Source organism: Lissotriton vulgaris, chromosome 3_1 (assembly GCF_964263255.1).
Source record: "Lissotriton vulgaris chromosome 3_1, aLisVul1.2, whole genome shotgun sequence".
In the NCBI taxonomy this organism is placed as follows: Eukaryota; Metazoa; Chordata; class Amphibia; order Caudata; family Salamandridae; genus Lissotriton; species Lissotriton vulgaris.
Window position 1 is genome coordinate 47,408,910 of NC_141689.1, and position 12,540 is coordinate 47,421,449.

Genomic DNA, 12,540 nt, shown 5'->3' on the forward strand with positions numbered 1-12,540 from the left:
GCTCAAGGAAGCGAAAGATTGGTATTTATATTTGGGGGGCTTTTCATGATTATATGGTTAAAGAAGGATGATACAATCTGATATTGTGAATCAATAAAAATGTATTAAAGAAAATGCTTGTTGTTTATTCTTATCCCACAGGCCACCTTGTGTTTGTTATTTCTCTCACTAGGGGGCTGATTTGACATAGAGAACAACATATGCAACAATATAGGGTCGCCTAAGTGAGAAATTCCTCATGTGTAGCCAGCCGCTTGAGATGTCATGACCTCTGTTTTGTGAGCCCCACTCTCCTGCTCAATACGGTAGTAAAGATTGCAGTGAAACCCTTAGGCAGGAATAGTCTAGAAAGGACTTGAGGACTAGAGGTAACCCTACTGGATGTTTCTGTTCTGTAAACATACAGGGTTCTAGCCTGGCAATACTGATATATCCATCCCATTCTCTTAATAATGTTGGGGCAAATGTTGATTCAAGGATTTGGCTAAACCCTTCAATAGGGCTCAGGATCGCTCTCATGGATCACAGAAGATCTTGTTTGAATCTGGATGCGAGAAGATCCAAGCTGCTCATTCTTCTTGGTGCATCCCTTGTCTTCAAGACACCTGACAACACTTTGAGACAGAAGATCAGGAAAGTGTATCGGGTGCCGTGCGGGACATGCCTAGGTATCTCCTTTACATTTCTCCCAAGTCCGTGCAGCATATAGGTGTTTCCTTACAACAATTTGTTTGTGGTTTCCTTCATTTCTCGTCAATAACAACTCCATCATTTAACACCTGTATGTTACTGTATGTGCATTTGTGTCACCTGTTTTGCCATTTCTATGACCTTATTGAGATAATGAAATCTTGGTGTGATGCCCATTGACCAATTCCAAAGTGGTTAATGGACAGTGTATTTGTTTGTGTTTAGTAATGCACAGAAGTGAATATTCTCTATATTTTGAAAGGTTAGCAAAGAGAAGTGTATTTAGTAATTTATTGTATCGGGTAAAGTGCCACTAGATCCTATTGCAGATCTTTGGGGAGCACCGTGTACATGAGTGTGTGTTTCATCCTACCTGGGTGCACCGCGGTCCTTTGTCTCTCTGCATAACTGTTCACTTTGAAGCCATCTTTGCTGGTTATTTGCCTATTACGTACAACTGAAGAGTATCCCCCAGCCTAATGAGGAAATGTGGGGTGACGTGTTTATGTGTCTCAACTAAACACCACTTCAGGAAGAAGCAGCCTAAAGGAAAAATTATCCTTTTTTATGCATAACGTTCACCCACTCTAGTGGTGTCCTGCTTCATCATTGGATTCACCCTACCTTCTAAAGGCCAGGGTGGGCTCAAATGCGTACCAGGGATCTCTTGGTATATTATTAGTTTTGGACTACACTTAACCCATTGCATGCGTGATGAATTTTCACTCTGTGCGTGCGTTTTTAAAAGTGGGCGGGTTTCGGACGGCCCCCGGGCGTCCTCTGCACAAGTCCACCATGACACAGGATGGCCAGGGGCCGTCATGAGCATGCAAGGGATTAAATACAAATTCCTCATCCACTCCCAATGTATCCCTTTATTAATGGGCTGGATGGGAAATGATTAAAATAAACTAAGGGGCAGATGAGATTTGATTGTCCTATGACCCTTAAAGTGTCCGATGATGAAGCATGCCACTACTAGAGTGACTAAGGGTCACTCTAGTAGTGGCATGCTATCAAAAAAAGGACTATTTTTCCTTTTCTCCACTTCTCACTGAAGTGCTGTTTAGTCAGGAGGCAAGCACTTCACTGGGCTTTTCGCGTCAGGCAGAGGGATACTCTTTAGCTGTACGTACATTAACCAGGGAGAGCATACTTCCTGCATCTCCTAATATACAAACACATCTCCCTACCCTTGTGGTGGGTAGGTTTTCTGACCTACCACCATTAGTCTAAGGATATCTGTGCCTATTATGCAATGGTACATGCATGCAGGTGCTGGGTCTATGTAAGATAACTTCTTCTTGAAGGCTAGTAAGCAGACTGGTGAAATGTTTTGCATATACTGTTGATGCTCACAATTGCAGCAGCTTTGTCTAACATGTACTGTTTCGAAAGCTTGCATTAAATTGTGGTGTGCCCTTGCAAGAGCGGCGACTGAGGTGTCCTTTAAAGTATAATAGCAAAAGGGTCTTCAGCTCTTTGGTGGAAGAAGGCAAAGTTGACAAGGGGTCCAAAGAAGACTTTTAATGGTGGGCGCCAACGTGTTATTAGCTATCTCTCCAACTTTGTTCATTGGTTGTGGTGGTCATTTATCCCCCAACACTATACAGTCCACTTTCAATCTGCAACAGAAAAGAACATCATCTGGCTAAAGGGCCTTTACAGAAATACACAAAGGCCCAAAGCACCTTTTCAATTCACGGTTTTGAATTTGCGCAAAGAAAATATAAAAATGTTACAGCCACAGAGCCACCGCATGGGAGCATCCACCCAATTGCTATGGGTCACACCTGCTGAAGGTGCTTCAGCAACGTATGGAAAAACCCACAATCACATTGATAAAAGCAAAAATTATACAATGAAAGGCTAGAGAATGTATAATATGCCTCCAGTGTTTACCCCTTTTCTGATTACCATCTTATTCCCCATGCTTCAGAAGCACCTAGGAGCAAGTGTTTTCAGTAATAAGTCATAGGATTCTCCCAGGAAACGGATTACAATTCTGGAATAATGATTTAAAAAGTGCATGTTGTAAGTCCGCTTGCCCTCAGTGTGCACTCATTGCTTACAAGGACTCGGACACCAGAGGGGCAATGGTTCGAACAAGAAGCACAACCAGATATGTCGAATTACGTCACAGACATGAAGCGTTAGTAGTAGACAGCCGGCCGAGTTCTGCGATGTACGGATGTCAGTTTGTGAAACATTGTCCAACATTTTGCCGTGACCTGCACTCGGAGGCCTCCCTCTCACATATCCACCGAAGCGCTCGAGAGCAGTCTACTGAAGCCAGCTCCTTCCCCCTGGTTGCACAGGGACCAGGTGCAAAGTCCGGCGCCGATCTGTAAAGGGCAAACAAAGCAAAGAGAGCATATGAAATGCGCAGTTCCATCAAGAATTATTTCTATAGATGACAATGAATGGAGTGATCATGTGGGCTGGGCTCTCTGCTAAGGAGCCAGGGGGCAGTGATGCCACTGTATCTGCTGCTGTGACTCGTTCATGACCTGGGCTGTGTGCTATGCTAGCGACCCAGGAGCCAGCGATGCAACTGTATGTGCTACTGTGACTCATTCATGACCTGGGCTGGGCTCTCTGCTAGGGACCCAGGAGCCAGCGATGCAACTGTATCTGCTACTGTGACTCGTTCATGACCTCGGCTGGGATCTCTGCTAGAGACCCAGGAGCCAGCGATGCAACTGTATCTACTACTGTGACTCATTCATGACCAGGGCTGGGCTCTCTGCTAAGGAGCCAGGGGGCAGTGATGCCACTGTATCTACTACTGTGACTCATTCATGACCAGGGCTGGGCTCTCTGCTAGGGACCAAGGAGCCAGCTATGCAACTGTATGTGCTACTGTGACTCATTCATGACCTTGGCTGGGCTCTCTGCTAAGGAGCCAGGGGGCAGTGATGCCACTGTATCTACTACTGTGACTCATTCATGACCAGGGCTGGGCTCTCTGCTAAGGAGCCAGGGGGCAGTGATGCAACTGTATCTACTACTGTGACTCATTCATGACCTGGGCTGGGCTCTCTGCTAGGGACCTAGGAGCTGATGCTACTATATGTGCTACTGTGACTCATTCATGACCTGGGCTGGGCTCTCTGCTAGGGACCCAGGAGCCAGCGATGCAACTGTATATGCTAGTTTGACTCATTCATGACCTGGGCTGGGCTCTCTGCTAGGGACCCAGGAGCCAGCGATGCAACTGTATGTGCTACTGCGACTCATTCATGACCTGGGCTGGGCTCTCTGCTAGGGACCCAGGAGCCAGCGATGCAACTGTATATGCTAGTTTGACTCATTCATGACCTGGGCTTGGCTCTCTGCTAGGGACCCAGGAGCCAGCGATGCAACTGTATGTGCCACTGTGACTCATTCATGACCTGGGCTGGGATCTCTGCTAGGGACCCAGGGGGCAGTGATGCAACTGTATCTGCTGCTGTGACTCGTTCATGACCTCTGCTGGGATCTCTGCTAGAGACCCAGGGAGCAGTGATGCCACTGTATCTGCTGCTGTGACTCGTTCATGACCTCGGCTGGGCTCTCTGCTAGAGACCCAGGGGGCAGTGATGCCACTGTATCTGCTGCTGTGACTCGTTCATGACCTCGGCTGGGCTCTCTGCTAGGGACCCAGGAGCCAGCGATGCAACTGTATGTGCTACTGTGACTCATTCATGACCTGGGCTGGGCTCTCTGCTAGGGACCCAGGAGCCTCGATGCAACTGTATCTGCTACTGTGACTCATTCATGACCAGGGCTGGGCTCTCTGCTAGGGACCCAGGGGGCAGCGATGCAACTGTATGTGCTACTGTGACTCATTCATGACCTGGGCTGGGCTCTCTGCTAGGGACCCAGGAGCCTCGATGCAACTGTATCTGCTACTGTGACTCATTTATGACCTGGGCTGGGCTCTCTGCTAGGGACCTAGGAGCTGATGCAACTATATGTGCTACTGTGACTCATTCATGACCTGTGCTGGGCTCTCTGCTAGGGACCCAGGAGCCATTGATGCAACTGAATGTTCTACTGTGACTCATTCATGACCTGGACTGGGCTCTCTGCTAGGGACCCAGGAGCCTCGATGCAACTGTATCTGCTACTGTGACTCATTCATGACCTGGGCTGGGCTCTCTGCTAGGGACCCAGGAGCCTCGATGCAACTGTATCTGCTACTGTGACTCATTCATGACCTTGGCTGGGCTCTCTGCTAGGGACCTAGGAGCTGATGCAACTATATGTGCTACTGTGACTCATTCATGACCTGGGCTGGGCTCTCTGCTAGGGACCCAGGGGGCAGTGATGCAACTGTATCTGCTGCTGTGACTCATTCTTGACCTGGGCTTGGCTCTCTGCTAGGGACCCAGGAGCTGATGCAACTGTATGTGCTACTGTGACTCATTCATGGTCTCCGCTAGCTCCCTCCTGGGGACTCAGGGGGCAGCGATACAATGGTATCAGCTGCTGTGACTCATTCATGACTTGGGCTGGGCTCTCTGCTAGGGACCCAGGGGTCAGCGATGCAACTGTATCTGCTCCTGTGACTCATTCATGGTCTCCGCCAGCTCCCTCCTGGGGACTCAGGGGGCAGCGATACAATGGTATCAGCTGCTGTGACTCATTCATGACTTGGGCTGGGCTCTCTGCTAGGGACCCAGGGGTCAGCGATGCAACTGTATCTGCTCCTGTGACTCATTCATGGTCTCCGCCAGCTCCCTCCTGGGGACTCAGGGGGCAGCGATACAATGGTATCAGCTGCTGTGACTCATTCATGACTTGGGCTGGGCTCTCTGCTAGGGAGCCAGGGGGCAGTGATGCAACTGTATATGGTACTGTGACTCATTCATGGCCCGGGCTGGGCTCTCTGCTAGGGACCCAGGGGGCAGCGATGCAACTGTATGTGCTACTGTGACTCATTCATGACATGGGCTGGGCTCTCTGCTAGGGACCCAGGACCCAGCGATGCAACTGTATGTGCTACTGTGACTCATTCATGACCTGGGCTGGGCTCTCTGCTAGGGACCAAGGGGGCAGTGATGCAACTGTATCTGCTGCTGTGACTCGTACATGACCTGGGATGGGCTCTCTGCTAGGGACCCAGGAGGCAGTGATGCAACTGTATGTGCTACTGTGACTCATTCATGACCTGGGCTGGGCTCTCTGCTAGGGACCCAGGAGCTGATGCAACTATAAGTTTTACTGTGACTCATTCATGACCTGGGCTGGGCTCTCTGCTAGGGACCCAGGGGGCAGTGATGCAACTGTATCTGCTGCTGTGACTCATTCTTGACCTGGGCTTGGCTCTCTGCTAGGGACCCAGGAGCTGATGCAACTGTATGTGCTACTGTGACTCATTCATGGTCTCCGCTAGCTCCCTCCTGGGGACTCAGGGGGCAGCGATACAATGGTATCAGCTGCTGTGACTCATTCATGACTTGGGCTGGGCTCTCTGCTAGGGACCCAGGGGTCAGCGATGCAACTGTATCTGCTCCTGTGACTCATTCATGGTCTCCGCCAGCTCCCTCCTGGGGACTCAGGGGGCAGCGATACAATGGTATCAGCTGCTGTGACTCATTCATGACTTGGGCTGGGCTCTCTGCTAGGGACCCAGGGGTCAGCGATGCAACTGTATCTGCTCCTGTGACTCATTCATGGTCTCTGCCAGCTCCCTCCTGGGGACTCAGGGGGCAGCGATACAATGGTATTAGCTGCTGTGACTCATTCATGACTTGGGCTGGGCTCTCTGCTAGGGAGCCAGGGGGCAGTGATGCAACTGTATATGGTACTGTGACTCATTCATGGCCCGGGCTGGGCTCTCTGCTAGGGACCCAGGGGTCAGCGATGCAACTGTATCTGCTCCTGTGACTCATTCATGGTCTCCGCCAGCTCCCTCCTGGGGACTCAGGGGGCAGCGATACAATGGTATCAGCTGCTGTGACTCATTCATGACCTGGGCTGGGCTCTCTGCTAGGGACCCAGGGGTCAGCGATGCAACTGTATCTGCTCCTGTGACTCATTCATGGTCTTCGCCAGCTCCCTCCTGGGGACTCAGGGGGCAGCGATACAATGGTATCAGCTGCTGTGACTCATTCATGACTTGGGCTGGGCTCTCTGCTAGGGACCCAGGGGTCAGCGATGCAACTGTATCTGCTCCTGTGACTCATTCATGGTCTCCGCCAGCTCCCTCCTGGGGACTCAGGGGGCAGCGATACAATGGTATCAGCTGCTGTGACTCATTCATGACTTGGGCTGGGCTCTCTGCTAGGGAGCCAGGGGGCAGTGATGCAACTGTATATGGTACTGTGACTCATTCATGGCCCGGGCTGGGCTCTCTGCTAGGGACCCAGGGGGCAGCGATGCAACTGTATGTGCTACTGTGACTCATTCATGACATGGGCTGGGCTCTCTGCTAGGGACCCAGGACCCAGCGATGCAACTGTATGTGTTACTGTGACTCATTCATGACCTGGGCTGGGCTCTCTGCTAGGGACCAAGGGGGCAGTGATGCAACTGTATCTGCTGCTGTGACTCGTACATGACCTGGGATGGGCTCTCTGCTAGGGACCCAGGAGGCAGTGATGCAACTGTATGTGCTACTGTGACTCATTCATGGTCTCCGCCAGCTCCCTCCTGGGGACTCAGGGGGCAGCGATACAATGGTATCAGCTGCTGTGACTCATTCATGACTTGGGCTGGGCTCTCTGCTAGGGACCCAGGGGGCAGCGATGCAACTGTATGTGCTACTGTGACTCATTCATGACATGGGCTGGGCTCTCTGCTAGGGACCCAGGACCCAGCGATGCAACTGTATGTGCTACTGTGACTCATTCATGACCTGGGCTGGGCTCTCTGCTAGGGACCAAGGGGGCAGTGATGCAACTGTATCTGCTGCTGTGACTCGTACATGACCTGGGATGGGCTCTCTGCTAGGGACCCAGGAGGCAGTGATGCAACTGTATGTGCTACTGTGACTCATTCATGGTCTCCGCCAGCTCCCTCCTGGGGACTCAGGGGGCAGCGATACAATGGTATCAGCTGCTGTGACTCATTCATGACTTGGGCTGGGCTCTCTGCTAGGGACCCAGGGGGCAGCGATGCAACTGTATGTGCTACTGTGACTCATTCATGACCTGGGCTGGGCTCTCTGCTAGGGACCCAGGACCCAGCGATGCAACTGTATGTGCCACTGTGACTCATTCATGACCTGGGCTGGGCTCTCTGCTAGGGATCCAGGAGCCAGCGTTGCAAATGTATGTGCTACTGTGACTCATCGATGGCCCGGGCTGGGCTCTCTGCTAAGGACAAAGGCTGCAGCTATACAACTGTATCTGCTGCTGTGACTCGTTCATGACCTGGGCTGGGCTCTCTGCTATGGACCCAGGAGCCAGCGATGCAACTGTATGTGCAACTGTGACTCATTCATGACCTATGCTCGGCTCTCTGCTAGGGACCCAGGAGCCTGAGATGCAACTGCATGTGCTACTGTGACTCATTCATGACCTGGGCTTGGCTCTCTGCTAGGGACCCAGGAGCCAGTGATGCAACTGTATCTGTGTAATGGCAGAGTTTTTGGCTCTATTTAGTAGTGATATAGATCTTATTCTTGCTCACATCTAGGATAGGTATTCTTAGCCTGTGTTGGCCCTTTTAAGCCCTTTCTTCCAGACCTAGAAGAGGATAGCTGCTTAAATATGATGATAGATCCTTTAATCTTGACTTTAACCTGTCTATTGCCTATTGGCTTTGACATACTAGACACATTGGTATGGTTTATGTAGGTATTCTGGCAGAGCTAAGGGGCATTTCATCCCTTTCAGGCCTACAGGCCTAGAGCTAGAGGGACTCCATCTTGATGAAGCTGAGAGGCTTTTCAGGGTAAAGGTAATGTTTATAGTTAAGGCTGTTGTGTGCTAGAGGAAAATCCAGTTAGGACTGCTTCTTATCCGAGAAATGTGTTTTTCTCTTGGGCCCAGACGTAACAAGCAGAAGGCCACTGCGGTTGCGTGGAAGCCTGGGAGCTGGCACAGGAATTCGGTAGGAGGCAGCCCTCTGGTGGAAATTTCCATGAGGGGAGACGAATCCATATTAGTGAGCTACAGGAGAGGAGGAGTGTTCATTCCAGCTTGTGTGCAGTTCAGCCTGGAGCTCAGAACAGCTTGGAGCTCAGAACAGCTGGGAGCTCAGTTCAGCTTGGAGCTCAATTCAGCTTGGAGAGAGAGAGAGAATGTCTGCTGGAGCTGCAGAATAGAGTGCAGTTCTTAAATGGAGAAAGAAGGCAGACGATTGCTGAAGATGAGGAGAGAGAGAGAGCAGTGCAGAGGGCATCAAAGAAGGCTGTCAGCTGGAGCAACTGAACCAGAGGCGTGGTGATGTGGTGAAGGAGGGAGAGACAGAGAGAGCCCTAATCCCACCAGAGGAAGAGAGAGCCCTAATCCCACCAGAGGCAGAGAGAAAAATCTTCCTTCTAATAGGTGAGGTAGTCTGAATTAGTTACACTTACACTTCTATTGTATGTCTAATCTTTTCCCTTTCAGCGGAGTGTTCCTGTTATGTTTAATCCTTCTCTTTCAGCGGTGTGTTAAAGTTACTGCTAGTTATAGAGACCCCATAGTTTTGTATATGTATACTTTATTATTGTTACAATAAATGACCCCATTAATTAGTGAATTAGTGTGCATGAGTTTTTTTATGATAAAGCTATCTTTGCTTCTAGCCAGTTGCTGTTGAGCCACTGATGGATCAGAAGGGAGTAGGAGCGCTTAAATCAAGAAATAACTCAATCACATAGTGTGAATCCCATACAGTGAGGGTAATCCCCTTTCCTAGTAGTATTACTGTTTGAACAGATGCTACCCCTGATCAGGTAAGTAATAGTGAGGGAGAGAGGAGACCTACAACTAAGGGGCCACACCCTCCCATAATCCTGTAAACAGCGTCTTCTGTTCCAAAGCATAGGTAACCTTTTTCCTCCTAGTCAGATGTTGTAGCCAGAACAGATGCTGCCCCTGATCCGGTAAGTCTGAATGAATAGGGAGAACAGGGAGCCCTTAAGCTAGGGAATTGTTGACACTAAGTAATTCGGCTATCCCATAATATTATTGTAGTAGCAGATCCTTAGTGAAGAGACATATATCTGGAGGTGTTCATAGGAATGTGGTCGTCGTTGATATACGGCGTTAGTGAGAGCGCTGGGGTGGATGACCAGCGTGTATACCCACAAGATTGTGGCTTGCGTAAGTGAGAGCGTCAGGTGGGAGACTGGCGTGTAGGTTTGCCGGATTGCGAACCGTTTGGAAAAGAGAGCATTGGGTTCTGCAGGCCCATGTGTAGACGCACCGGATTGTGTGTCATATCTGCCCTAGGGTAGACCGGTCTGGGTCGGGGTGGCCGCGAGACCAACTGATGTGAATATAAGTGTGGTGTAGGGTATGGATATCCCTAGTAATCAGTGAGTATTCTTAGTATCCCTATAGATTTAGTGGTGTTTTTAATAATATGAGCTTGTATATTGCGAGTTCCCCATCCTCAGGTAGGTACCCAGGTGCCTGGATAGTTGGTCCTGAGCCATAACATCTGGCGTGTACGAACAGTTTACGAAACCTGTGTGACCTGGCCATGTGCTTAGAGAGTTTCCCATGTGTTCTGAGGGGGTGCCCTGAGCGCCGGTTCCATCTGGCGTAATGTTGCAGTTTATGTAGCCTGTGTGACCTATGGGCTTGAACAGTTGCAGCGTGAGGAGATTGCATTACATCATGGCATTTGGCTTATTCAGGGTGGAAGGAATGGTTTTCATCTTGGTGTTTAAACTGTCAGGGTTGAAGGATGGCATTACATGAGGGAGCCAGTTACATCTTTGTGATGGTCCAATTGTATAAATGTGTGTAAAAAATGCTTTTAAATTGCCCATTAAATTGCTTGCTGCATCTGCTTATGCTGTGCAATGTGAAATGTGTTCATTGTTATATGATCTGTGGAGTTCTTTGCATATAGCTCCTTGTAATTATGGCTTGTGAATAGCGCCATATTAATGTGGCTTGTGAGGTGCATGTTCTCATGTTGATCTGCCGCGTTCCTTGTGAATTGTGCCTTGGATATATTGTTGTGAAAAGCTTGTCTTGTAAATATGGCTTGTGAATAGCGCCATGTGGTAATGGCTTGGACAGGGCATGTTATCATTGCGTTTGGCAGGAGAGAGCTGGATCTCTCTCGGGTGCTTGGGGATAACGTTTTGAAAATGTGTGTACGTGTTATCTGTAAACGTGAAGAGATGTGCTCATGACTTTCCCATGTATCCATGGACATTGGGGAATGATTGTGCTTGAGCTGCCAAAGGGTTAATATCTTGAGTTGAGATGGCAGTCTTTATTTTTTAACATGCTGTTAACACGCATGGTTATCTGACCTGACTATAAAAGTCAGTGGATTATTTGATGGTTTGATTTTGACTTTTACTGATTCCTAGGTCTGCCTACGTGCTTTGTCAGCTTCTTGACGGAGAGGTAACATCTTGTGCTTTGCAAAGGGTTCTGTTCATTTCACATTCTTTTTGAAATGCGTCTACGAATTTGTGTGGGTTTGCCTTGGAATTGATGATTTCATGTGTCTGGCTCGTAGGGGTCGCTAGGTTATAAATCAACCAGTCGGATTGAGATAAGGGTTTGCACGGAGAGAGCTGTGTTCTTTTAAATGCGCTTCTTAATATGCATCCACTGACGTGTGGAAAATTATTTTTGAATGCATGATTTAAAATGAGTGAAATGTTAAAAAGATGGCCCTGTTAGAGTGCACGCTACGGGGCTGTTTTCATTAATTATTTCTTTGAGGGTTTTCCATCTAGAAAGGAATGTGCTGGTTGCAGTGATCACAGGTTGAGAATAATCAATCTTGCCCGACAGTGCATGGTAACATGTGCTTTTAATTAGTGAAAGGCAACCGTGTGCTTTTGAAAACAAATGTGTGTTCTCATTATTATTTTCCCAAATGCAAATTGAACTTTTTTTAAAAGTGAAATGTGTCAGCAAAACCGGCATTGGTTAGTTCACCAACTCAGTTAGAAAATAATAGGCTGTTTATTAATGTATGAATGTGGCCCTTTTATTAGGTTGGATTAAATAGCTTGCATGTTTAAATTACACTGTAATGCATAATTACATGATGCCCCTGGTTGAACATAATACAATGTTGAAATGTGTCTGCATTTTATGTTGTTTTAAAATTATTTCTCTTTCAACAGCTGACAATGGTCCATGATAATTCGTTTTTTCAAATGCTGAATGCATAATCTTGTGTGCAAAACTTAGTTGCCCCTTTCTAAATCAATGCCCATATTTTATTATCTTGCCTTTTAGTTGCATTAGTTAGACAAAAGTCATTTTAGAAACTGGAGCTTTTAAGTAGCAGTACATTGTAACAGAATTGTTTTTTTTTAAATGCTAGCTTTCGTTAGTTAGAGCAATCAGGCCTGGGAACAAGCTTACAAGGAATTTGTTTGTCGACCTTGGCAGACCAGCTGGTTTGTGAAGACGAGTTTTTTTTCCTCTGCAGGCTTCGGCTGCAGCCTGTCCTGTTTTTGATTGGCCATAATCCAATTTTATTCCGCGGACGGCTTGTTTATGTAAGGGTGGGTGAACTCGCTCTTCCTGGCTGTTGACGCAGGCAGCTTCATTGCCTGCTGATAAGGGATTCTTGTAGACTCTTGCCCTTGGAGTTAGTTCGATACCGTAGGCTTAGGCGGGCTTCTCTGATCTGGGAATTGGAGGCTTGCAGCGCTCTGCTCCTGCTGTGAGATCATCATTTGGCAGTGATTCAAATTACTTCATACTGTAGCCTGGCTCCTGCTCT

General features: G+C 48.5%; 1 protein-coding gene across 1 annotated transcript in view; it reads right to left on the reverse strand.

Moving 5' to 3' along the window:
• Window positions 1–2,195: 2,195 nt before the first annotated feature.
• Window positions 2,196–12,540, reverse strand: part of LOC147725915 (uncharacterized) — a 276,388-nt gene continuing 266,043 nt past the window's right edge. The window contains exon 9 of the mRNA XM_086962832.1: window positions 2,196–3,035. Coding sequence (XP_086818958.1) covers window positions 2,885–3,035 — 151 coding nt within the window. The 3' untranslated portion in view covers window positions 2,196–2,884. The remainder of the gene's footprint in view (window positions 3,036–12,540) is intronic.